Here is a 24,777-nt window from a genome sequence, read left to right as displayed (position 1 = left end):
GATGACTTATGTTATACACATCTCCACAAATGCCGTGTGAAGCTACATGAGTTGTACAAGAAATCCCCTTCACCTCCGTCTAAACTTTGACTTCCCAATGACCGGTCTTTTAACCACCCCATCGACATCCGCATCCTTCTTCTTCACCACGCCTGCTTTCTTAACCACAGGTCCATTCTCCTCCTCAGCAATCCTTCGATCCTCATTCGCCTTGTCAACGGCCATCTGCGCCTCCAACTCAGCCTTTCTGTTGAACTCGGTTTCCATAATACGCTTATCTCTCGCAGAGTACCCCTTCTCCTTGATACTGTAAAACACAGCGCCCAGATCCGCCAACCAGTGTGGATCCACAGAAGTAACACACGACATGTACTCTTTGCTCGTAAGAATAAGTTCATGGTACACGACGTAATCGGGCAAGTAGCCTAAACCGTAGAGCGCAGAAGTAGGATGGAGTTGGATGGTAACGCTAGTACGGAGGTTGATGTACTCGCCTATACCCTTGACCTTGGCAGCTTGGTGGTAGTAGCCCGAGCAAATGCATTTACGGATCACGTCCCAGTCGGTACCGCAGGAGACGAGCTTCATCTTCTGCTTGGACATGATGTCGTAGATTTGGTCGCGGATTTCTTTCGCACGACGAAGCGCTTTTGGATGCAAGAAATGGCGGACACACCAGCCATCGGAGTAGCCGTTGACTTTCCACTGCGTATAGACGTGGAGCAGGGTAAGGTGATCAGATTCCGGAACGAAGAACTTTTCGCGCGCGGCGTCTGATTCTTCCTGGCGTTCTTTGGGTCGGTAGAAAACGGAGGGGACGGAGAGCATGGCGACGATAGTGAGCATTTCTTCGCTGCATTCGTATTCCGTGGCCGTGATGATGAGTTTGGCGAGGGAAGGGTCCATGGGGAAAGCCGTCATGGTGCGGCCGAGATCGGTGAGGTTGCCGATGTTGTCTAGGGCACCGAGGGCCCAGAGGTCGAACAGAGAGGTTGTTATGGTGTCTTGGGGTGGCGGGTCCATGAAGTCAAAGTCGAGTAAGTCGCGGACGCCGAGGGATTTCAGTAGGAGGACTGTGTTGGCGAGATTTGTTCGCTGGATTTCTGGAATGGTTTGGATGTAGAATTCGTCTCGGAAGGCTCGCTCTGTGTATAGATGGAAACACTTTCCTGGTCCGGTACGGCCAGCACGACCAGCACGTTGGGAGGCGTTAGCCTGCGAAATAGGTGTAATCTGAAGTGTGTCCATGCCCATCTTCGGGTTGTAAACTTTGAGCTTGGAAAACCCAGCGTCCACCACATACATGATGCCGTCCACTGTCAAACTAGTTTCTGCAATGTTGGTGGCCACGATGACCTTGCGTACGCCTGGTGCTGCTCTGTCGAAGATCTTTGCTTGCAGGTCGGCAGGCATCTGACTATAAATGGGAAGAATACTGAGTTTTGGCGGGTCGTTGAGAAGTTTAAGCCTTTCGGCTACAAGCTCACATGTGATTTCAATATCCTCCTGACCTGTCATGAAGACTAGAATGTCGCCAGGTCCTTGGGAGACATGTATAGCGAGGACCTGTTTGACTGCACTGTCGACATAGTCCTCGCATGGCGATCGCGAGTATTGGATGTCAACAGGGAACGTTCGCCCTGGAATTATGAACTCTGGGGCTCCTCCGTAGAAGCGTGAGAATCGTTCTGAGTTCATGGTGGCTGATGTGACAATCAATTTCAGATCTCGTCTCCGTGCCAGCACCTTCTTGAGGAGACCCATGAGCACATCGGTGTTCAAAGCTCTCTCGTGGGCCTCGTCCATGATGATGCAGGAGTATTTGTCCAGGTCTGGTTCTACCAACGACTCTCGGAGCAACACACCATCAGTCATGTATTTGATCTTAGTTTCCTTGCTAGTGCAGTCCTCGAAACGGATGGCATATCCAACCTGACCACCCAGCTTCACCTCCATCTCTTCACTCACGCGTTTTGCAACACTCATAGCTGCAACACGACGAGGTTGTGTACACCCAATAAGTCCTTGCTTGGCATAGCCATCCTCAAAAAGGAACTGAGTCAGTTGGGTCGTCTTTCCAGAGCCCGTCTGACCGACGACGATGACGACTTGATTGTCTCGAATCACGCGCAGGAGGTCTTCTCGAACTGCAAAGGCCGGAAGGTATTGTCTCTGCTCTCTGAGTGTCTTGCTCTTACTGAAAGCACTTGCGCCTTCTTGTTTGCTGAGATGCTGAGCAAACTTGCTGCCGCCCTGTTTCTGCTCGTCTTCGGGGCCTGGGGCAGCACTATCCGTGTCCTCCTCCTTGACGCCCATGATGTTTCCCAATGTAGTTCCCTTGGCGCTGGTGGCTTCTTGCGTCTGTTTAGCCCGTTCTTTCTGCTGCCTTTTCTCCTTGACAACACGACTGCCACGCCGACTGAAGACAGCCATATCGCTCTGTGGGTCGCGTACGGCAGGAACAGGGTCGATCTGCTTGGTGAAAACAGTCTTTCCGTCGAGAAAGGGCGGTTTGAGGTCGTGAACAAGAATATGCACACGCATGGCATCTTCCTCGTCGTCGAAGTCATCGTCAAAGGTTCTTCTTTGGGCGACTCCAGACTGCAGCATCCGATTCGTCTCCCACGCGTCTACGTCCTTCTGCTTCTGTTGCGCCCGCATGCTTGCTCGGTTGTTTTGTTTCTTTTCGGTCAGCGCAGCCTCGCGTTGCGCATCCAGCCATGTGCTCTCAGCGCCGCCGAATGGGTTGTGAGTGTCGTCTCCGAACGTGTGCCCGTTCTCCTCGCCGCCATACCAGTCGCGATCCAGCGCCATGGAATCAAAGTCGTCCACCAGCGGCTCGGGCCCATCGAAAGACTTCTGCGATGGGGTTGCGCCATTGTCCTGCAACTTGGGTGTATGCGCTCGGGAAGATGCAGCGTGGTTCGGCTTGCGGAACTTTGGACGGGGCGCGATGGAGTACTCTTCGGGGTCGAGCTTGCGCCGCTTCGGGCTATGTCCGCGTTCCATGGTGGGCTGTAGAGGAGCAGGTGGCGTCGCGTGTTGTCGTGGTTGGAAAGTTTAACATGTCGCGAAAGATGATGCTCGGGGGTCCGCAGTATCGATAGGCAGGGCAGGAGCTTCGGCCAATCGTTGCGGGGCGCCCAAAATTATTTCCAACTTTTGAAAAAGTTCCCCACGCGACTTGAACCTGCGCTCTTACGGCGCAATTTACTTGTCAACACCAGCGCAATGTCTATGATAACGGCCACAACATGGGTGCCGCGCGGCTTCGCGGCGCCCTTTCCCTCACGATACCAATTTGACGAGGACGAGTACGAGCGGATATCCAAGCTTGCTAACCTGCAACTCGAGGACGCCAAGGAGGATCTCGAAGAGGCGCAGGCTGAGGAAAAGAGCAAGAGCAACGGCACTTCATCCAAGGCCTCCAAAAAGGACGACGAGTGTGTGCGCCCAGCTTGTCTGTTTTGCCACTGCTAACTGCTGCCAAGGGACGATGATGACGACCTCAAAGAATACGATCTCGAGCACTACGACGACGATGTTGCTGAAGACCATGGTGATACTATGGCCATGTTCGGAAACGCGAAGAACCTCGTCTTCCACGAGAATGACGAGGATGATCCGTACATCACCATGCAAGGCGGAGAGGAAGAGGACGAAGAAGATCGTGAGGAGCTTCAAATCTTGGCTACGGACAACCTAGTTCTGGCTGGTCGCATAGAAGACGAAGTCGCCCATCTCGAAGTCTACGTATACGAGGACGAGGACGACAATCTCTATGTGCACCACGACATTATGCTGCCTGCGATTCCGCTTGCCGTCGAATGGTTAGATCTGCCTGTGGGCAAGTCGATAGGCACAAGTGAAGGCAGGGGCAACTACGTGGCGATTGGAACCATGGATCCTGATATTGAGATCTGGAATCTGGATGTCGTCGACAGCATGTACCCAGACGCAGTGCTTGGACAAGGCGCCGAGGATGCAAAGATGGACAAGCCCAAAAAGAAGAAGAAGAAGTCAAAGAAGGCCAACGACGAGTTCCATGTCGACTCGGTCCTCTCACTTGCAGCGAACCGACAACACCGAAATTTCCTCGCTTCATCATCCGCCGACAAGACCATCAAGTTGTGGGACCTGAACACGACAAAATGCGCCAAGTCATACACGTACCACACGGATAAGGTCTGCTCCGTTGCCTGGCATCCCGTCGAAGCCACTGCGCTGCTCAGTGGTAGCTACGACAGGACTGTCGTGGCAGCCGACGTGCGTGCACCCGACGCAAAAGCGCCACGATGGGGTGTCGAGAGTGATGTCGAGACTGTGCGGTGGAATCCTCACGACCCGAACTACTTCTACGTAAGTGTTGCAGCACAAACTTGAATCACGTCGTACTAACAACCCCAGGTCTCTACCGAGAATGGTATGATACACTACCACGACGTTCGCAATGCGCCAAAAGACCCCTCTGCCTCGAAGCCGGTATGGGTGCTACAAGCACATGACGAATCCATCTCTTCGTTCGACATAAACCCAGTCATACCCGGCTACCTGGTCACAGGCTCAACAGACAAGCAAGTCAAGCTCTGGAACATTCAAGACAATGGACCGAGCATGGTCGTATCGCGAGACCTGGGTGTTGGGCGGGTCTTCTCAACATCCTTTGCACCTGATAAAGAAGTCGGTTTCCGACTGGCCATCGCTGGAAGCAAAGGTGCAGTACAGATCTGGGACACAAGCACGAACGCAGCCGTGCGTGCAGCTTTCGCGAACAAGGTGCCGGCAATTAGAGGGGATGGCAAGGAGAGACTCGTGGGTCTTGAGGAGCAGGACACAGACTCAGACACCGAAGAGGGCGAAAGCGACGACGAAGGTGCCGAAAATGGTGACGAGAAGGGGTGGGAGTCGATGGAGGAGTAGACGATGATACCCTGGGCATATAGGACCTACAAAACGTGGCGAATGTACCAAGATCTGATACCATTTGTACCATGACCTACATCTTGCACAATCAAGCAATTTGTGAAGCTTGACCCCGCAACGGTCGAGAAACCCATGTAAAGTCATGTTTCGCAGAGTCGCAATCGCGAGTCATGTCCCGCACGCGTTTCAAAAATTGCCCGACGACCTGGACAGCTCGCCCTTGCTTTTCAGCTCCTTTCATCTCATCTGAATCGGGTAGCCTCATTGTGTGGCAGCGCGATTCATAGTTGAACATCGTAGTGACATCACCATCACCAAGAGCAACGGTAAATGATAAACCCAAATTCGTTTTCTGTGCCAGTGCCCGAGCGTGACGAAGCAAAGTGAACCAGCGGGCGAACTCACACCACACATCCGACAAGCGACCGGCTGATCTACCTTCGTTTGCAGCTTAGGAACTGGCCGGGCACCAACATCTCCGCAAAGTGGACCCGACGACGACGCTGCCTTTGGTCTCGATCTCGAGAGACGGCGGCCCAAATCGTCATTGCTAGGTTCCCCCGTCTCGGCCCTTCACAGTTTCGAAACCACCAAGGCCACGCAAGGCAGAAAGGTCAAAACCATCGGACCCTTTTGATGATGTCTAAGGATAGCAGGCCGACATCCTCGGAGTATGCAAGACAGCTGTTCATTCGTGCGTTTGTAAGGTACAATCGTGGCACCGAGTGAGCGGCCTGCCTTTGGCGCCTCTGCACAAGGTTTTAGAGTGCCAGGTGACCGGATTAGGAGCGGGTTGACAGATATGCCTTCACCAACGCAACCACGGTACCGTTTTCGCTCGCGTCGGAGCTTATCCATATGGCATGCTATGCGTGAGCTGTCGAGGCAGAATGACAGCTGTGCCGCCGACCCCCGATTGCAATTATTATCCACCTATCCGCCATTCATCTGAATCATCTCACATTGTCAATGCCGTGTGACAGGAAAGGGAAAGCCCTTCATTCAGCTCGGTAGTGGATCTCTGCTTGTGGGAAGCGTTGAAACAGCGGGCCTTTGGAACCCCAACGAAAGCGTGCGGATCAACTAAACAGGCCAACGAGCCCCGGCTCAATCTGAGACGCATGGGCGGCAGACGCCCTCTCTGCGAGGCAACCCCATTCGTCAGCTATAGAAAACATATCACCCACTAAACTTAGCCAGGCTGTGTCGACGCCACTAACTCAGCATCCCAGGACCCAATACACTCTGATTTGCTGCTTTTTACTTGGTTCTGGCGTTCCCCCCGGTCACTCCTACCAATCTTCGAGAGACATGTCGACGCGGCTTGGTTAGCCTGCCGCCCCGGGGATGCTGGTTTTTCAACCCATTGAGTCGCTCTATCGCGCGCCCTCTTCTTCAGGCTTCCTCCCTTCCTTTGCCTTACGCGCTCATTGCCTTCCACAGCAGCTATCATTCCCTCATTTCGCGGCCCGGTGTTCGCTCCTTACGACACAGCTGGTCTCTACGCTCTTTGACAGACTATCCTTCTTCATACCCACCATTCATTCTTCACTTCATCGCTAAACGCTGCAAAGCCAACATTAAGAAACCCGGAAACATCATCAAAGGACCCAAGGACTCGATCGGATCCGTGGAACCAACTGCACCGGACACTCGAGCCAACATTTTAGCGGCATCTGCACCACAGATACGACTCCAAAATCCAGTGCATTATTACACTGATAAGGTCACGCGGCTCAAAAATATCACCGAAACCACAGTGTGATCCTTTCCAGATCCTTTCTAGAACAACGCAACAAAGGCACTAGTGCAACTCTAGCTCTCGACTGTTTGGATCTCGTGCCAGCACCAAGCGCACTCTATCTCCGGCAGTACCCCGCCTATCTGCAGCTCACCTAAGTAGCGACCAACTACAGTCACCGCCAGAATTACCGGCCCCAGAACCGACAGCTGGACCCTTATTTGCAATATCGCCCATCTACTTCGAATTAATCCATCAATATGTCTCTCGCTCGTGCCATGACCAGGCGCATTAAGCGGACTGACGACCCGAAGGAATCCCCGGTGTCACCAACTCGGAGCCAGAGTGTCAAAACTCCTAACAACTTTGACCGCACAAAGATATCCCTTCCAATCGCCCTGGTATCGACCACCAACATGCTTTCGTACAATGCTCCTGACATCTCGAGCCTAAGGAATGTCTCATCATCAACCTCCTTGAGCCACTCTTCGGCAGACGACTCGGACCACAGTGTGTCAACACGCTCTCGGGCCTCTTCGCATGGATCAAGGGACACTACCCTTACCGATGCCTCTTCTGTAGAGTCTTCACCCATCTCGCCTACACCCAACCACCTCACTGGCTACTTTTCATCCGCTGGCAAGCAACTTAAGAAGTCTGCCTCAACCACCAGTCTCAAGCAAGTCAAAGAGGAGCCTGTAGAGGCTGTGCCTGCTATTCCTCAGAGGGCTCTATCGCACAGCAAACGCGCACACGAGCGACTGGCGCACAAGCGATCCCTTCAGAACGTCAGTACTCGTGGCAGCGTGAACTCGCGTGGAAGTGTCAGTTCTGCACGCCACTCCCGCGAGCAGCGGTCATCTCTCGACATGTTCAAGGGCACGATTGAGGAGGAGAGTCACCCCTTTGGTCGCGAACTGGAACAACTGAACGAGGTTGTTGAGGAATTCGGTGGTGTAGTACGAGATGCAGAGTCCGAGACGGACCTTTCAATTATGCGCTCAAAGAACCTTGCGGCTTTCTGTGCTGCCGATTATCTCTCGGAGATTCGACCACTTTTCAGTCATCGGTTCGGCGTACCACACCAAGCTCCTCCCATGGCTTGGATTTGAGAAGTCTCTACTGTGCCTCCTGGACGGTCTCTTTCGCTCTCAGCTCTATACCTTAGACGATGTCTTACGCTCTCGCTTCCGTGTACATACTTACGGATTTTGATCCCACCACTCTTTGGTCTAATTCTAGTTTCTTTTTTGTCTCATATTTTATCTGCTGGCATGGTTGGAAGGGACGTAACACGGCGTTCCGGAATACCAGCCTCAGGCTTGGGCACTAATCCCACACTATCTCTAACGATCTCTCATGTTTGTCTTGTACGATGTTATTGAAGGCGGTCAGCCGCAGGCGGAATCGGAGGAACACGATGCATGGGGCTGGGTCTGCTGGACGTGGTGGCCACACTGCGTTCATGTCTTACTCAGACGACCACGCTTCGCAATCAAAATGTATACATACATCTTATCTACCCCTTGTGCATACTACGATGTTGGACTGATCAGTGATTTCATCCTGCTACCTTGTTATCTTGGAGTGTCCATGGGATGTGCCGAATTTGGAAGGTGCCATATTCCAGATAGCACCTTCCAAATTCAGAACAACAATGGCCACACGCGATACTCATGGCCATCTGACGAAAGACGAAGCATGAGATGGTGCGCATGTACCATTCATCGCGCTTCCCTGATCAAGCATATAATGGTTGGCAGACGCATGTGCAAGGATGCCTCTAGCGCGATCCGGAATCGGCGAAACACCTCGGCATCCTTCCCTTCGCATCTCAAACTTTTGACCAGTACAACGAAGGAAAGACGCAATTGAAAGCCACGCCCACACACGCCCAAGATGATATGTCGAACCTGTCTCCGGGCCGCCTCGCGCGCCCAAACAACCCCATTTCCCCGCCCACAACAAGCATCGCGTTTCCTCACCACCACAACACCCCTCCGCAACGCAACACCAATCTCCGCAAGCACCGCAACTCAATCTGCAGGCCGCCAAGGCGATTCAACATCTTCGCACACACCGCCAACCGCGACTTCTACATCTGCCGCACAGCCTTTTAGCGAGCCCTTGACACCGGCTGCGAGCCCGGATCTGAAAGCCACGGCGGCGGAGGCTGCCAAGAAGAAGGCGGCGCCGCTGGTGAAGAGCAGTATACCGGCGGGGCAACCACTCAAGGGACTGAATTTCCTCAAGGATAGACAGGACCCTGTTGCGTTGGCTGATGACGAGTATCCGAGCTGGCTGTGGACGATATTGGATCGGCAGGAGAAGAAGGCGGAGGCTGGAGCAGGAGATTTGTTCTGTATGTTTCTCTTGTTACACTTAGCCACGTCTACAGTGTAGAAAAGGAACCACTTTACTAACTACTCCCCAGCGAAATCAAAGAAACAACGTCGTTTAGCTGCGAAACGCCTCCGTAAGGAACAAGCCATGAACCCGGAGATGATGGTACCCAAAGTGCCTTTGTACGAACAGACTATCGATTTACCGGCTGGAGACGGTAGTTTGGAGGGTGCTGTCAAGGCGGCTGATGCGAGAGAGGAGCTGACAAAGGCCATGAGGAATAAGAGGAGGGCTAGCATTAAAGAGGCTAATTTCCTCAAGGCTATGGGATAGACGGTGGGCTAGCGAGTAGAAGAGTGGCGGGAAGAACCTTGGGTTGCCGGCATTTCATATGTAATTATGGACTGCATGGCTATTACGACTTGTACAATCATACGTGTGGGATTAGAATTGCATACCATGGAAAATGGACACGCTGGATTGAAACGAAGCATACGCCTGAACTTGATTACTCCCAACACACTGTGGCAGAATTTCAGACACGATGAATGAGCATTCGAAACATACATCCTTACACCATATAACTACTTTTCTTAAATACGTCCCAAAGATCTGACAAGAACGCCACGAAATGCAACCTCATCTCATCTCACCCTCGAAAAAACCTACGCAACGTCCACAAACCCCCTCTTCTTCCTGTTCTTCTCCTCATCCAGTGCCTCAACATCCTCCCACCTAACCAACCGTGCCTCATCCACCCTCTCCCCCACAAATCTCAACGCCGCAACATTGAAGCCAATCAAATCCTTGTTTCCCACAAGCGTCCTCCTCAAATCATTCCGCATAAGCTCAAGCACCGTCTTGAGTTCCCTACTAGCGACAATCTGCTTCTGATGCGTTTTGAGCATGAAGAAGAGGACGCGGCATGTCAGTGTTACGTTCCACTGTTTGCGCACCCAGATGGCGAGGAAAGTGAAGAGAGCGGGTAGGGAAGAAAAAGGTAGCACGAGTAACGCGTCGTGCAGCTGAGCAGCAGGAATCTTGGACATTGTGTTGAGGACGTGACGCTCAGCGGATATGTTGCCTAGAGCGAGGAAGAGGGGGTTACGCTGTGGCGGAGCGATTTTGGGATTGGTTTTACGTTGGGCTTCCCAGTCTCGGACGACGTCCAGGTCGGCGATGCCGAGGTCTAGCGCTTCTTGGATGCGTTCTCCGGCTGTGAGGGTGGTGATTGTTTGTTTGCTTGCGTCGACTGCTTCGGCGCGTTCGCCCGTCATGTCTTCGTCGTCTTCGAGGTTGGTGGCTAGAGTCTTCTCGTACATTTCTTCTAGTTCGCGTTCGCGTTCTTCTTCGAGGAAGATGGGTTCTTCGGAGCGGGTCCAGATGCGTATGCTCTTGTCGTGGCTGGCTGTGACGATGAAGTCGCCTGTTCGCGCGACAGTCATGGCCCAGATCTCGCCATGGTGACCCTTGAACTTTTGGATTTGCTGAAATTTGTCGCCATCCCAGCTCTTGATTGTGCGGTCCTTGGAGGCACTGAAGAAGATGTGGCGTTCGTCATTGTCGACGGGGTGAGGGATGAAGGATATTTGCATGATACTGTCTTCGTGGCCAAAGAGCGCTTTGTGGCAGTCTCCAAAGTCGAGACCCCAGATACGAACGTTCTTGTCGGCGGAACAGGTTGCGATGAGTTTGCTGTCGCTGGAAATCGACATATTGAGTACAGGCAGCTTGTGACCGTATAGGTTCAGGAAGAGCTTTAGTGAGTCTACAAAGAAGACCTTGACGGTGTTGTCGAGCGTTGCTACGGCGAGGAGTTTGGAATCGGGCGAAACCTCCACGCTCAGAACATCGTCATTGACCTTCAGTATGCGTGACTGGACGAGTTTCAGACGAGGTGTTGTGCGTTTCGTTCCTGGGATTTCTTCTTGAACGATGTCGAAGTTCCAGAACTTGATGGACTTGTCGGCGCTGCCAGTGATGAGGGACTTTCCGTCGGGGTGTACTTGCATAGTCCAAACTGCTCCCTCGTGCGCATCGATTTTGTCTAGTAGCGTGGATGCCGCTATGTCGTATAGCTCGATATGTCCATCTTTCGTTCCTACAACAACGATCTTGTCTCCTGGCAAGAAAGCGCAACAAAGTGCGTAACCGCATTCAAGTGTACGCAAGCAATTTTGTGTCTTGACGTTCCAAATCTTGAGTCCTCCACTTGACGCTGATGCCAGCATGCGATCATCGGAGCTGAGTGCGACCGCTCGTACATCGTTTCTGTGACCGGAGAGCTCGACGGATAATGTGCGACTGTAGTCGGGTGCTTCCTCGCTCTTCGTCTTGCTTCGTTGGGGTATTTCGTAAACGTCGACGAGGTTGTTGTTGGTGCCGACCAGTAGTTGTAGCTTCTTGGTTCCTTTGATGTGCATCCATGCAACTGATCTTACTTTTCCAGCTGTGCGCACGGTAACGTAGGGTACAAAAACTTCGCCTATTTCAGCATCCGCAGCGTTGACCTTGTCGTCAGCGTCAGCGTCGTCGTCCCCGTTCGTCTCGGTCTTGGCCTTCTCCCGCTTTCTTTTCCTCTTCCTGACCAAACTTTTCCGAACCTCTTCTGGCGTCTTTATCCGCCATATCTCAACGGCCTTCTCTGCGCCGTGTACGGCAATGTAATCGGCCTTGGCGTAAAAAGAGATGCCTTGTGTCCTGTCCTTGCCTGTCCGATATAGTATGCCTCTGGATGTAAGGAATTCTTGTTCTGCCCCTTCGCCAATGGTTGAACCTGCTTTTCGAAGGCCTGACTGGTCGATAGCCCATACTTTGAGCTCCCCATCGTTGCCCGCAGTTATGCAGCCGCTACCATCCGGCGAAACACCAAGTGCCCAGCACTCTCCGCTGGTTTGTGCAATGTGCGTCTCGATGCAGTGCTGAGTGGTGACATCCCAAATCTTGATCAATGCGTCCTTGCTCGTGGATAGTAAGAAGGCTTGATCTGCGTCCACGTCCATCTCTTCGTCGTCTGCGCCATCTTCTTGTGGAGCACTACCGGGGTGAAGGAACTGCAGGCCAGTGATTTGGCCTTTGTGCCCTCTCAGCTTGAATAAGCCGGTTTCCGAGACCAAGTCCCAAACCACGATATCCGTATCTTTGGAACCACTCGCTAGCCGTACTCCGCTCTGATCAAAGGTCAAGACGGTGACTGCAGACTTGTGCCCATTGAAGCTGATAATGACGGTCGAGGTTCGCGCATCCCAAATGCGTATGCTTCCGTCGGCGTAGCCCACGGCGAAGACGTCTGGGTCGATGTCGCTCCGACATATGACGGTGACTTCTTCGGTGCAAGTGTTGTCGCGCCACCTGCTCATAAGTTCACCCTTCTTTACATCCCAACATAGCACCTCCTCGTTGGCGGCGGTATATGCGCGTCCGGCGCCTGCGGGTCGATTTGAGCCGGGTTGCGTAAGGCCTTCTGGAGTCCAGACGATGTTGGAAGTGGCAGTCGCGACTACGCCGAAAGCATCGGTCTGCTCATACTTGCTATGTAGCAGTCAGTATGAGCTCTACTCGAGTTGCGCTGCACATGCGCATTACCTGTATGATTTGACCATTTTGCGCCGCCTCTACAAAAATTCGGATATTATGTGATGAGGACGTCTAAGGAAACTCAGAAGTAATGTCTTCAGGTCATTGCGCTCCCTATGCAATGTTTGCGGTTATGCGCCACTGGTAACGGTCGGGTTGGGAGTTGGTTACTTTCTGGAAACTTTTTAGACAAGGGCCAACCCCACGAATTGCGCTAGGCCCACCTTCCAGCATCACAGCACACCTCCGTCCTCCGCATCGCCGTCCTCGAGAGCTCCCCGCCCAACGACGCCAACCCGCCTACTAGAAGCTGAACCGCCAACATGCTTCTTCTCGACTACCAAAATGTCCTTATCGAGTCCCTGTTAAGAGAACGAATCAATGGGTGCGCAATACCCCGCTGCCTTCCGCTCCGCAGCAGCAGCCAGGTAGCTAACAGCACACAGAGGAGCTACAGCCAACATCGACCAGGTCGTCTCCGATTTCGACGGCGTCACCTTCCACATTTCCACTCCGGAGAGCAAGACTAAGATACTGGTGTCATTGCACATCAAGTGTTTCAAGGAGCTGGTTCAATATGGCGCGCAGGCAGTGCTGGAGCGAGAGTATGGGCCTTACATCGTAGAGCCCGAATCTGGCTATGACTTCTCGGTGCTCGTCGACCTAGAAAACCTGCCGGAAGAGCAGGGTATGGTCCATCGCCAGACCGGTGGAACAAGATGCTGACGGTGTGCAGAGGCCAAAGAAGACCTGGTTCGGCGCGTATCCCTCCTCAAACGGAACGCCATGGCTGCACCCTTCGAGCAAGCCTTCGACGAATTCCACGAGTTGCAGGAAGAAGCTTCGAAATACACATCTGAGTCGGCGCCGCAGGGTGTGGCAGAAGGCGGTGCCGTGCGCGCAATCCACTACAGAGAGGAGGAAGCCATCTACATCAAGGCGAGCCACGACCGTGTCACTGTCATCTTCTCCACCGTCTTCAGAGAGGAGACAGACAGGATATTCGGAAAGGTGTTCCTTCAGGAGTTTGTCGACGCTAGACGGAGAGCTATTCAGAATGCACCACAAGTACTCTTCAGGAACGACCCGCCCCTAGAGCTGCAAGGCATTCCAGGAGTCGATACGTCTGGTTCAGCCGAGATTGGCTACATTACATTTGGTATGTGTCCCAACATGATTTGGTGTACCCTTAGCTGACCTTCGCAGTGCTCTTCCCTCGCCATCTCGCCAAGCAACGGCGCGAAGAGGTTATCTCGCATATCCAAACCTTCCGAGACTACTTCCACTACCACATCAAGGCTTCAAAGGCCTTCATCCACACAAGGATGCGTAAGCGGACCGCAGATTTCCTCCAAGGCATGTTCTACCATCTTGCCTGCGTTACATTTATACTGACAGAAAACAGTTCTTCGCAGAGCCCGACCCGAGGCAGAGGAGAAGGAACGCAAGACAGCCAGCGGCCGTACTTTCAAGGTCCAAGCATAGATAAGATGGAGAAAATGATTCCAAACATAGCGCGGCACATGAGGTGCAACACTTATGCATGGCTACACGCTGCAGAAGTCTAGTCAATTAAAGAGGGTCATGTATGGCTGGTGTGAGATGAAGTACCAAGGAGGGCAAACCATGTAGATAGCGATTGAGACCTGCCTGGGATGCAGGCAAGAGCAAACCATTGATCACATCTATACCTACTTCTTCGATGCACCACACAATTCAACTATGCCATGCGGGGACTAGCGTAAGTCGCGACTGCCACTTTGAACGCGTCCTCTCGTACACACCCAGCTTGCGCCCAACAAGCGTTACCCCTCTTTCGCAAGCAACCACCATGTCTGAAGGAACAAGGCCAAAATACGACAATCTCCCAGGCATTGACACCGCCCCGGACATCTACGAAACCCCCGAACTCGCCGAAGACGTGTCTACAATACAAGCTTCCACCGCTGTTTCCGAATCCGACGGCGAAGGCGACGATGACGACCCTACGGATTCAGCAGTTCGTCACCAACGGCTCCAACCAGATCAGGCCCGTCATCGCTTTCAGCCTTCACGAATAGACGCCCGCGGGGTCGATTTCTCGGACAACATCACGGCCCAACGCCAATCCTACCGCACATCAACACGGCGCCAGCGACGGCGAGGCGAAATAATAGGGGATGACAGTGACGAAGAAGAGGAAAGCTTCGCCAAGAAGTTATTGCGGATCAAGAGGGAGCTAGCTGGGTTGGAAGAGGAGTACGAACGAGGGGTCAAGAGCGGGGACAAGTCGAAGATTGAGGAACAAGACCCCAAGGAGATGATGGAGATCATAGCGAGCAAAGTCGACACGATATACACAGCACACAAGGGTGGTGCGCGGGGCGCACAGGCGATACTCGACCGGACGGTACAGAGGTTCGAAAGCTACAAGCCCTTTGAGCCGAGCCCGAAAATCAGCAGTGCCATTGCAAATAAGCCACCATTACCAGGGACTCAAGTACAGAAGAGCCAGCTGGAATTTGTGCTGAACCAAGCGGCCGAGTTCGATAAGCGCATAACACAGATGGAAAACAATCTGGGCCTGAATGGAAACACGATGCCAGATCTAAGTGACCACACGCCTTTCCCTGTCGCCACTACCCTGACGAGGTTGGAGCAGACGTTGAGCTTGATTGGAGATGCTTCTACCAACAATTTGGACGCCGTTACGCAGAACGTCAAGAGGCTCACAGCAGAAGCGGAGCATTTGAAGGAAGTTCGGCAGGAAGCTGCACAAGCTGGTTCGACTTCTAGCGACACCAAGGCTGCGACCTATCCAGACCAGGAGGCCAAGATCAATGCCCTGTATGGAACATTGCCTTCTGTTGACAAGATATCGCCCATCCTGCCTATCGTCCTAGAGCGTCTGCGCACATTGCGACTCGTGCACACAAGTGCTTGGCAAGCCGATCAAGTATTGACTGAGCTAGAAAGCCGGCAATCAACGCAGGAACAAGAGATCAAAAAGTGGGAGCGTCAAATTGAGGTCCTGGAGAAGAACATGAAGAAGGCCGAGACGGCCATGGTCAACAACGTCAAGACTGTTGGGAACGACGTCAAGATGCTGGAGGAGAAGATGGCTAAGCTGCTTGCAGGAGGCCAGGATGACTAAAGTGCGCCATGACAGACTGTGACTTCGCAGCCATCACTGCCATGCATCTAGCTCAGCTGTACTGAAGTCATGTGGAGATCAACATCACACCAAGTGCTCGTAACATTCCTGTATCCAGACGCGCAGCGCTTTCGATGAACGTACCTAGTCATAGCATGTCGATCATTTTCGAGATACCCAATAGACAGTTGCTACTCATAATCAACCAAACACCTATCCTGTTTGTCTGTACTTCTCGACATGCTTTCGCATGACGATTGAGGAGCTGATCATCACGATGCTAAAGTTTAACGCGATCGACGCCACCGGACACATGTTCTCCAGGTGTCAACCAACCGGAGTGGTTGGCTCTCCGCACATTAGCGAATACCCATCCCGCCAGTCGTGAACGACGTCGTGGACTGCCGATTATAGTTCTGCAAGCACTGCCCGCTATCTCGCTGATCTGTCATCGGTGAACATGAGCACAAGACGTCCACTCTGGGAACTAATCTTCGTGATTGTGCTGTAGTTGGCTAGGTGGAGTGGTTGTGGTGTGAGGGAGGCGATAGCATCGGCAATGTCCAAAGCTTAATGCCGACTAAATTTATGTCCAGGTTTCCCTCGATCGCTCCTCCGCGACAATTGAACCTTTTCCCCACATACCTAGGATTGTCGCTAAAGCTCCGCAATGGCTAAGCGCAAGAATGAGGCGCCTGCGAATGGCAAGTCGAAAAAGAAGCGAGCTATCTCTGATGACGAGGCGCATAAGAATTTCCGCGACGGTCTCTTCGACAGCAAAGTACTTGAGACCTATACGAGCGAATACGCCGATTCGCAGCCGTATGCGCCAATCTCCACCTTCTTGAGCTGGAAGATACTAATTGAATCCATAGCTACAAGCACGCCGTAATCCACAATCTCGTCGACGATACGCTCCTCCGCAATGTCCGCAACGAAATCCGCGAGCACATTCATTTCACCCCCAAAGAGACAGATATTTACAAGATTCACCAATCTGGCGATCTTGCAAACCTCGATGGCCTCCACGACTCTGCGCTCAAGCGCTTGCCTTCCCTACTCACCCTCCGCGATTCGCTGTACTCGTCTGCCTTTCGCAAGTACCTATCTTCAATAACAGGATCTGGACCATTGAGTGGAGTAAAGACGGACATGGCAGTGGTAGGTTGCGCAACCTATTATATGGGGAATTGCACTGATTGGAGCACAGAATGTATACACACCAGGATGCCACTTGCTGTGTCATGACGACGTTATCGGAAGCCGGCGCGTAAGCTGGATTTTATATCTCCTAGATCCTGATATTCCATGGAAGCCGGAATGGGGAGGCGCGTTACGACTGTACCCGACCGAACATCTCGAGACACCAGAAGGCGACAAGGTTAGGGTACCACAACCAGATTTCTCGCTATCGATACCGCCGGCATGGAATCAGCTCTCTTTCTTTACCGTTCAACCTGGAGAGAGTTTCCACGATGTCGAGGAGGTCTACAGGAGAGGCTTGGAAGAAAAGGCAGAGGAGGATGGTGGACGTATTCGCATGGCCATTAGCGGGTGGTTCCACATCCCCCAAAAGGGCGAAGAAGGCTTCGAAGAGGGTCTTGAGGAGAAGCTGGCAGAAAAGAGTTCGCTTGCTCAACTTCAAGGAGGCAAGGCGGATGTTTTCGATGAGCCACAATCGCAATGGGTAGACAACCCAGATTGGGAAGAGCAGGCGAAACAAGAGGACGACGAGCTGACTGAAAACGACATCGATTTTTTGATCAAGTTTATGAACCCCAACTACCTGGTACCGGATACAGTGGAGGAGCTGTCCAATATGTTCGGCGACGAGTCTTCGTTAAGACTTGCACAGTTCTTGTCCAACAAATTTTCTGCACGGTTACGGGAGTACCTCGAGTCCAAAGACCACGAGGTGAACCCAAGCCTACCTAACAACCCACACTCCAAGGAGTCGATGGTTGGAGTCGCAAGACCACCACACAAGCAGCGCTATCTCTACCGGAAAGCAATTCAGCCCATACCAACGACGCCGTATCCTGAGAATGACGGCATGACACCGTACGACGACCTTGTCGACATCCTCTTTCCGCACCCGGCGTTCATGAAGTGGATTTCACTCGTTACTGGTATCACATTGACTAAGAGCAACATCTTTGCGCGCCGTTTCCGAAGAGGTCTCGACTACACCCTCGCGACCGCATACGAAGAGGAAGACCCGCAGCTTGAAGTATGCCTTGGTATCACACCCTCCCGCGGATGGGGCGACGAAGACGAAGAGCCCGAAGAAGCAGCCGAAGAACCCAAGCAAAATGGCAGCGGCAGCAGCAAAAAGAGCAAAAAGAAGGGTAAGGCAAAGGAACCCGAGCCTAAGCCTGAAGAAGAAGTTGGCGGCTACGAAATGTACATGGCTGGAGAAGAAGATAACGATCACCCCAACGTTCCTAATTCTGAAGCCTCGACCTCCACTGGTGCTGGTCAGCGTCGCAAAGCGAAAGCTGATCCTGCTATCTACAAGTCTGCTGCGGATGATGAGGACGATGGTATTCTGTTTAGCCAGCCGGCTGCGTGGAACAACTTGGCTATTGTACTGAGGGATCGCGGTGTGTTGAGGTTCACCAAGTATGTTAGTAAGAGTGCGAAGGGAGACCGATGGGATGTTTGTGCTGAGTATGGCGTGGAATTTGGGGAGGACGAGGATGATGAGGATGATGAGTAGGTGCATGTATGATGGGTTGGCATGCGCGAGGCTCAATATATACGCGCTCGTAGTGTAACGATATCATGAAAAAACGAGTTTTCTTTCTCGACATGGCGACGTTGTAGACTACAACCAGAGGATTCTTTACCTCCGCACTTGTTTAGTTTGTTCCTTGTATGGGGTGCTCAAACAAATAAGCCCTTCTCCACAGGCGCAAACTTTACTTGATCAGCCTGGATCTCCTCCAACAGATCATTTCCAGGGTACTCATCCAAGTCTAGATCAGTATAACCCTTTGGCGCCCACTTCCTTGCCGAGATGAAAAGCGACCGCCCATTGATAGTGCTGTCGCTCAAGATCCTCAACAGACACTGCCCAGCATCTTCAGTAGTAGCAAGCTGCACCCCAGCCTTTTCCACCGCATCAAAATCGTCATCCGTCAAGATCTTCGTGCGCACATACCACGGCGAGATCATATTGACGCGGGAGTCGTAGTAGTATGCTGTGCGACGGAGAGAGTGCATGATACCGCGCATCGCATACTTTGAAGCGCTGTATTGAGGGCCGCGTGGACAGTCGAGGTAAGCGGCCCCGGAGCCGATCAAAACGAGACAGGTGTCTGTCTGGGAAGGGTTTGGCGATGTGCCATTTTGGGTCATGAAGTAGTGCATTGCAAGTTTGCTGGTATAGAGGGCGCCGTTGAGGTTTACTTGGATGATATCTAGATTTGGCTTTTTGGGTGACTGGTTGGGACCTGGTCGATGGTTAGGAGAAAGAAACGAGTTTAAAAAGGGGTTGCATGACAGTAGACATACCATCGAATGCGAATACATCGTCTGCATGTACGATACCTGCATTCGCGACTACATAGTCAATCTTTCCAGAGGAGGATAATGAGGCAGCTTCGCTGAACAGTCGAACTTGGTCGTCCCAATTTGTTACATCGCAGTGCACGAAACGACAGTCCTTGAGTTCGGAGGCGAGCTGTTCTCCACGGTGGACATCTCGATCTCCAAAGCAAACTTTCACACTGTCTTCTAGTTAGTCTTTTATGATCTCATGCTGGTGAAGATGGTAGGAATAGAGACTTACCCTGCGTTGACCAGTACTCGAACGTACGCTTCCCCAAGACCACTACCTCCTGTTTCATGGGCTTAGCTATCTTTCCAACAATTGTAGCTGACGCTATTACTACTGAAATTGCAGTATCTGTGCCTGCGGATCTGCTTACCTCCAGTGACGACAGCAGTCTTTCCTCGAAGACAGCCGGCATCGAAATCAATTGTGCAGTCTACAGGCTTAGTGGGTGAAGAGCCAGGCATCGTGATAGATGGTTTGAAGATATTCAGTATGATGACCGAGCGAGTGCATGATCGATCAAAGGCGGATTTTGGCCCTCTTAAAGGTAAGGTGTCTGTAAGTCGACATAGACTGGCGTATATTGTTCTCAAGTGTGGTCGGGCAGGAATTCATGGAGTTATGAATTCGGAAAATGCATGCGGCTGACAGGCTTAGAGAGACAACTATTTAAGTTGTTAATCACCAATATAATCCGGAGTTAACGACAGTTGAACGGTCACACAAAAGATGTTGAGTATGAGGTCATAAGTAGCGTTAGGGTTAACGGCAAACTATGGGAACAGCGTCGCCAAGACGCTAATGCAACCTGCTTACACGCTGAAGCAAACCCCGAATATGCCCATGCTCCATCACAATTGAAATCAAGTCGCAGTATTCGACATGATCATGCAATAAAGGGAGTAACCAAGCCCATTGGAGTGGTATATGCGCTTTAGCAGCTCAACTGGACAAGCGTGATGACGTGCTACCACCCGGGTGGTGACCTCGGGATCGTTGCGGGTACCTAGGTCTTGGACTAACCCCAGGAGTGCCGTGCGGCATACACCACCTGCTGTATTACCGCTTTTGCTCAGAACCAGAGTTGCAGAAATTACAGTGGCGGCGAGAAAACCCGATTGGTATTCTTCCTATAAAGCAGTCTGGTTCTAATGGAGGCCGGAGACAGAATGCCAACTTGATCAGGATCCGAAATGATGTGCAGCCTTCCATCTGCAGAAGAAGTTGGCAAAGAGTGCTTCCTACCGACTATAGCGATCTACGATCCAACAATCGGTAGGAGTATGAGCTAGAACGTGACCTACTTCTCTCTATAGCAAGAGGGGTCTGTATCACAACCTACTCAACCCTCCGTTATCTCTGATGGTTGGCCGACTAAATTGGGTCCGCAGTCGTCCAGATAACATTCGAGGGCATGAATCTTGGCTCAATAACGACGTCCTGGTTCAGCCGTCATGGTAGGACCGTAGGAGAGATGAGTATAAGAGACGGCCATCTTGTGCCTGTCGCAACACTATCTCTTACTCCATCCTCGATTGTCTTCACATGTCCCTCTACCAATGGCTTCGAGTGTGACAGCCATGATGCGAGCAGTTGCTCAATTCGGCCAGGCACTCAATGTCTCAGTCGTCGACGTACCCGTTCCGACCATCCTCAATGCAACGAATGTCATCGTCAAGATCAACATGTCCGCAATCTGTGGAAACGATATGCATACCTACCACGTGGAATCAGGCTCGCCCGCGCATTCATACTACTACGGTCACGAGGCTATCGGCTATGTCACAGAAATAGGCGATGCTGTGCAATTCCTAAGCGTGGGTGACTACGTAGTCATTCCAGATAACCTCGACAACGGGAACTGGACCATGGAGCCTGATGTGTATGATCCACCGCTTGGTTTTGGTGGATTAGCAGGAGAGGTACTTCCTGGTGTGCAGAGTCAGCTTCTCCCAAATTCCTTCCATGGTCTTTCAGAACAGTAGACTGGCTATATTAACAGCGGAGTTTGCAAGGATTCCGTTTGCCGACAATTCGCTGATCCCCGTCCCTGTCAACGCAGGCACGAGTGAACCGACACTTATTGATTACTTGTTTGTTACGGACATCTTTTCCACTGCTTGGTCAGGTGTTATTTGGTCTGATTTCACGCCGGGAGACTCTGTTATTGTCTTCGGAGCCGGACCAGTTGGCCTCCTGGCCGCATACTCTGTCGTTCTTCGTGGTGCTTCCCGCGTCTACAGTGTCGACCACGTGCAAGGCCGTCTAGACCTCGCTACTTCGATTGGTGCTATACCCATCAACTACCGCAACTCGTCTGCGGTCGATCAGATAATGCAGAGGGAGCCTGGCGGCGTACGGGGGAGCGTTGAAGCTGTAGGCTTTGAGGCTGAGACAGCGAATGGCACAGTCGACTCGTCTATCACCCTGCGCGAGCTGGTCTAGGTAACGGCACCTGGAGGCGGCATGGGTATCGTCGGGCTTTTCAACGACACATTAAATGACTTCAGTATCGGCACCGCCTACGAAGCAGATTTCTATCAACGGCGGTATCGTGCTTCCTCCGCAGGATGTTGCTTCAGAACTGGTACCTCTCATTACTTCCGGTCGAGCGTGTCCTTCGTTCATTGTTAGCAGTATCATTGACATTGAAGAAGCACCAGAGTATTATGCGTGGTTCAGCAGGCGCGAGGAGATGAAGGTCGTCATCAGGCTTTGAATGGTTGACGTATGTATAAAGAAGCTTGATCTTTCAATGAGTTGTAACGAATATTCTAGAAGTATACACTATCTTGTATTTTGTTACTCTATCAGTATGGGGCACCGTGATCAGCTGTAGTGTAGATTATGTCCAGGACAGCTCAAACGATTGGGCTTTTCGGTACCTAGGAAGATGTGAATAAACCCGGCTTGTTCACAGATAAGCACAGATCTCAGGAGTAGCTTCTTCGTGCTACTAATGAGATGAACATGATAAAGTACCGATCAAATGAGCACATGGTGGTAGAAAGAAGCGAAGTGACGCGAACGCGAGAGGGCCGAAGATGCCCGATCCACGCGTCGCTAGCGCGTTGGACTGCAACACGTCCATGACTGCGTGCCGTTTCTTGCCCTTCTTGGATTCCAACATCGCAGTGTAGTCTACACGAACAGAGGTCCTGCTCGACAACCTCCGGATAGCATGGGCAATATGCTCCCGTCCCGTTGCCGAGGTCTAGCCCCACATCTCCCCACATCCATAGGTCAGCGCTCTGGGGAGCGACGTGGGGTGGCCGGGGACGGCGGATGTAGAACGATATGTAACCCGGGTACCTTCCAAGATCTTTATCAACAATCTTGCAAGACAGCATGCATGTGGAAAGAAAGATGCCAGCAGAGAAGAATGACCTACATCATCCCACGCTAAGACGGACCCTGCGCGGTACGCCTTCAGCATCGACAGTCCAGTTTCGCAACCTCAAATACGCATCGATACCAGCACGATACAAAGAATCGATTCCTGACGACAGGCTTGAAGTTGGGAAAGATGGAGTTTTTGACGCTACCAAGTTCGGTCCATCATGCCCACAGCTGCGTGGAGCTCAAGCATGGGACCTGACCTTGGTCGGAGATGCTGTCTTGCCTTGCGGCCATGGTCAAGGGAAAACAGAGAAGATGAGCGAGTTTGATTGCTTGAACGTGATTGTCACAATACCAAAGGGTGCTCTGAGCAGTGAAAAGAGCGGAGGGCGAGGGCTACCGGTATTTGTATGGGTCCATGGTGGTGGTCTCAGTATTGGGGCGAATAGTTGGCCACAGTACGATCTGCGTCGTTTTGTCGAGCGAGGTGTAGAAATCGGCAAACCCTTCATTGGTGTTTCGATCGAATACCGACTCAACATATTCGGTTTCCTGGCCAGCGAGGAGATTGGCGCGGGTGGAAACATGGGCTACAAAGATCAGGTATTGGCTTTTCGATGGGTCAAAAAGCATATTGCTGGGTTCGGAGGCGATCCGAACAACATCACTACTGCAGGAGAGTCGGCAGGAGCGATATCTCTATCAACTCTCCTCTGCGCTAATGTTGGGGAAGAGGGACTCTTCGAGCGGGTTGTCATTATGAGCGGCGAAGCATCATTGCGCAAATGGAGAAACAGGTGGTGGCAACAGAAGATGTACGAGGATCAGTTTATCTATTTAAAGGTAGACGGGAAGGACACCGAAAGCAGAAAAAAGATCTTGTTAGACACTGATGCGGAGGACTTGGTTCAGAAGCTGCCTTTGGCACAGCACTTCGCTGCGACAGTCGACGGTCAATTCGTGACACCTGAGGTCACGATTGAGACGATGTTGGATGGGTCAAGCGCTATACATAAGCCATCATGGTGCAAGGAGTTCGTGATAGGAGACACACAACACGATGGCCTCGTCATAAAGGGGCGACTCATCGACCAGCCCGATAGTTATGGAGGTCTTAAGAAGGCATGCCAAACACATCTGTCACCATCCGAGACGCACCAACTCCTTTCGGCGTATCATCTCGATGGCGAGTTTTCCAAGAAAGAAAAAGAGGACCGCATGTTGATACTTGGGTCCGAACTACGCTTCTATCTGCCTGCGTTGGCAGCGTATCGAGGGTGGAAAGCCTGCTCGCCACCAAGGCCTGCTTCACGATACCACTTCCACGTTCCTAACCCAATAGATGGCCCTCATAAAGGCCTTGCAGCCCATGAGCTCGATGTCGCATATCTCCTGCAAAACTTTGATCCTCACTTCAGCGATAACGATCGAAAGATAGCACGAGCCATGCAAGACCGGTTCATCAAATATATTCACGGCGAGGGATGGGTTGAGAATGGTAAGATGGTAGTGTTTGACAAAGATGGCATGGTTGACGTCGATGATGAAAAGTACGATGGGATGTATCGTAATGGAAGAGGAGCATTACTAGAGAAGATTGGAATGGAAAGGTTGTGGCGTGTCTCAGAAATGTGGCAAGGTGTGCGTCAAGAGGAAGAAGAGTGTCTAAGTTCCTCCGGCGATTCGAAGTTATGGTGAATATGCGTCCTAGCATTCATAACTACATTCTGGCCTGTCTATAACTTTTTCATTCAACTACCTTGGTGAGACCAAAGCTTAGAAGTCGTTTTCACCTTACACGACGTGACGTAGCAAGAAGCAAGCACCTGCCTACGAAACAAGTAAGGCCCATGTGACCACATTTCTCCAGCACTGTCGCACACAATCCTGCACAAAAAGGTCCGAAGGCTACACCTCTCTCTACTCCGTTTTCCATCAACACTAATTTCCTGTAATTGATCTTCAACGCCCTCTCAATGCTGGACATGAAACTTCGAAATGGCAAGGCGCTTGGCGCACAAGAACATCTCTCTAGGAGGAAGGCGAACGCTAGGTAAGTTAAGACAACTCTGTGCTTTCCACCAAGTTCTGAGCTCAACATAGTAGAACTTTACGGAACTAGAGGGCCTCACCACTTCTTTGCCTACCTGGAGAAATCCGCAA

The 24,777-nt window shown here is 51.9% G+C and overlaps 11 protein-coding genes across 11 annotated transcripts; 8 read left to right on the top strand and 3 right to left on the bottom strand.

The window, feature by feature from the left end:
• Nucleotides 1-69: 69 nt before the first annotated feature.
• ALTATR162_LOCUS7642 (uncharacterized protein) lies at nt 70-3,009 on the bottom strand (the record flags this gene model as incomplete). The annotated part of the gene is made up of 1 exon (XM_043315270.1): nt 70-3,009. The coding sequence occupies one exon, from the start codon at nt 3,007-3,009 to the stop codon at nt 70-72; it is 2,940 nt and encodes a 979-aa protein (XP_043171205.1).
• Nucleotides 3,010-3,231: 222 nt separating this feature from the next.
• On the top strand, nt 3,232-4,920 carry ALTATR162_LOCUS7641 (uncharacterized protein; the record flags this gene model as incomplete). Its single annotated transcript, XM_043315269.1, has 3 exons — nt 3,232-3,443; nt 3,492-4,359; nt 4,408-4,920. 3 exons carry the CDS (start codon nt 3,232-3,234, stop codon nt 4,918-4,920), a joined length of 1,593 nt encoding a protein of 530 aa, XP_043171204.1.
• A 2,004-nt stretch (nt 4,921-6,924) lies between these two features.
• ALTATR162_LOCUS7640 (uncharacterized protein) lies at nt 6,925-7,776 on the top strand (the record flags this gene model as incomplete). The annotated part of the gene is made up of 1 exon (XM_043315268.1): nt 6,925-7,776. The coding sequence occupies one exon, from the start codon at nt 6,925-6,927 to the stop codon at nt 7,774-7,776; it is 852 nt and encodes a 283-aa protein (XP_043171203.1).
• Nucleotides 7,777-8,563: 787 nt separating this feature from the next.
• Nucleotides 8,564-9,340, top strand: ALTATR162_LOCUS7639 (uncharacterized protein; the record flags this gene model as incomplete). The annotated part of the gene is made up of 2 exons (XM_043315267.1): nt 8,564-9,026; nt 9,099-9,340. The coding sequence occupies 2 exons, from the start codon at nt 8,564-8,566 to the stop codon at nt 9,338-9,340; spliced, it is 705 nt and encodes a 234-aa protein (XP_043171202.1).
• Nucleotides 9,341-9,672: 332 nt separating this feature from the next.
• Nucleotides 9,673-12,609, bottom strand: ALTATR162_LOCUS7638 (uncharacterized protein; the record flags this gene model as incomplete). Its single annotated transcript, XM_043315266.1, has 2 exons — nt 9,673-12,538; nt 12,593-12,609. The coding sequence occupies 2 exons, from the start codon at nt 12,607-12,609 to the stop codon at nt 9,673-9,675; spliced, it is 2,883 nt and encodes a 960-aa protein (XP_043171201.1).
• A 297-nt stretch (nt 12,610-12,906) lies between these two features.
• Nucleotides 12,907-14,068, top strand: ALTATR162_LOCUS7637 (uncharacterized protein; the record flags this gene model as incomplete). The annotated part of the gene is made up of 5 exons (XM_043315265.1): nt 12,907-12,968; nt 13,030-13,271; nt 13,320-13,742; nt 13,790-13,939; nt 13,989-14,068. The coding sequence occupies 5 exons, from the start codon at nt 12,907-12,909 to the stop codon at nt 14,066-14,068; spliced, it is 957 nt and encodes a 318-aa protein (XP_043171200.1).
• Nucleotides 14,069-14,414: 346 nt separating this feature from the next.
• ALTATR162_LOCUS7636 (uncharacterized protein) lies at nt 14,415-15,716 on the top strand (the record flags this gene model as incomplete). The annotated part of the gene is made up of 1 exon (XM_043315264.1): nt 14,415-15,716. The coding sequence occupies one exon, from the start codon at nt 14,415-14,417 to the stop codon at nt 15,714-15,716; it is 1,302 nt and encodes a 433-aa protein (XP_043171199.1).
• Nucleotides 15,717-16,386: 670 nt separating this feature from the next.
• On the top strand, nt 16,387-18,435 carry ALTATR162_LOCUS7635 (uncharacterized protein; the record flags this gene model as incomplete). The annotated part of the gene is made up of 3 exons (XM_043315263.1): nt 16,387-16,538; nt 16,592-16,877; nt 16,927-18,435. The coding sequence occupies 3 exons, from the start codon at nt 16,387-16,389 to the stop codon at nt 18,433-18,435; spliced, it is 1,947 nt and encodes a 648-aa protein (XP_043171198.1).
• A 167-nt stretch (nt 18,436-18,602) lies between these two features.
• Nucleotides 18,603-19,739, bottom strand: ALTATR162_LOCUS7634 (uncharacterized protein; the record flags this gene model as incomplete). Its single annotated transcript, XM_043315262.1, has 4 exons — nt 18,603-19,171; nt 19,233-19,447; nt 19,510-19,558; nt 19,649-19,739. The coding sequence occupies 4 exons, from the start codon at nt 19,737-19,739 to the stop codon at nt 18,603-18,605; spliced, it is 924 nt and encodes a 307-aa protein (XP_043171197.1).
• Nucleotides 19,740-20,858: 1,119 nt separating this feature from the next.
• Nucleotides 20,859-21,720, top strand: ALTATR162_LOCUS7633 (uncharacterized protein; the record flags this gene model as incomplete). Its single annotated transcript, XM_043315261.1, has 2 exons — nt 20,859-21,216; nt 21,278-21,720. The coding sequence occupies 2 exons, from the start codon at nt 20,859-20,861 to the stop codon at nt 21,718-21,720; spliced, it is 801 nt and encodes a 266-aa protein (XP_043171196.1).
• Nucleotides 21,721-22,623: 903 nt separating this feature from the next.
• ALTATR162_LOCUS7632 (uncharacterized protein) lies at nt 22,624-24,312 on the top strand (the record flags this gene model as incomplete). Its single annotated transcript, XM_043315260.1, has 1 exon — nt 22,624-24,312. The coding sequence occupies one exon, from the start codon at nt 22,624-22,626 to the stop codon at nt 24,310-24,312; it is 1,689 nt and encodes a 562-aa protein (XP_043171195.1).
• Between the last annotated feature and the right edge of the window lie 465 nt (nt 24,313-24,777).

Source organism: Alternaria atra (assembly GCF_907166805.1).
Source record: "Alternaria atra isolate CS162 genome assembly, contig: 28, whole genome shotgun sequence".
Classification (NCBI taxonomy): domain Eukaryota; kingdom Fungi; phylum Ascomycota; class Dothideomycetes; order Pleosporales; family Pleosporaceae; genus Alternaria; species Alternaria atra.
This window is presented reverse-complemented; position numbering and strand designations above follow the sequence as displayed.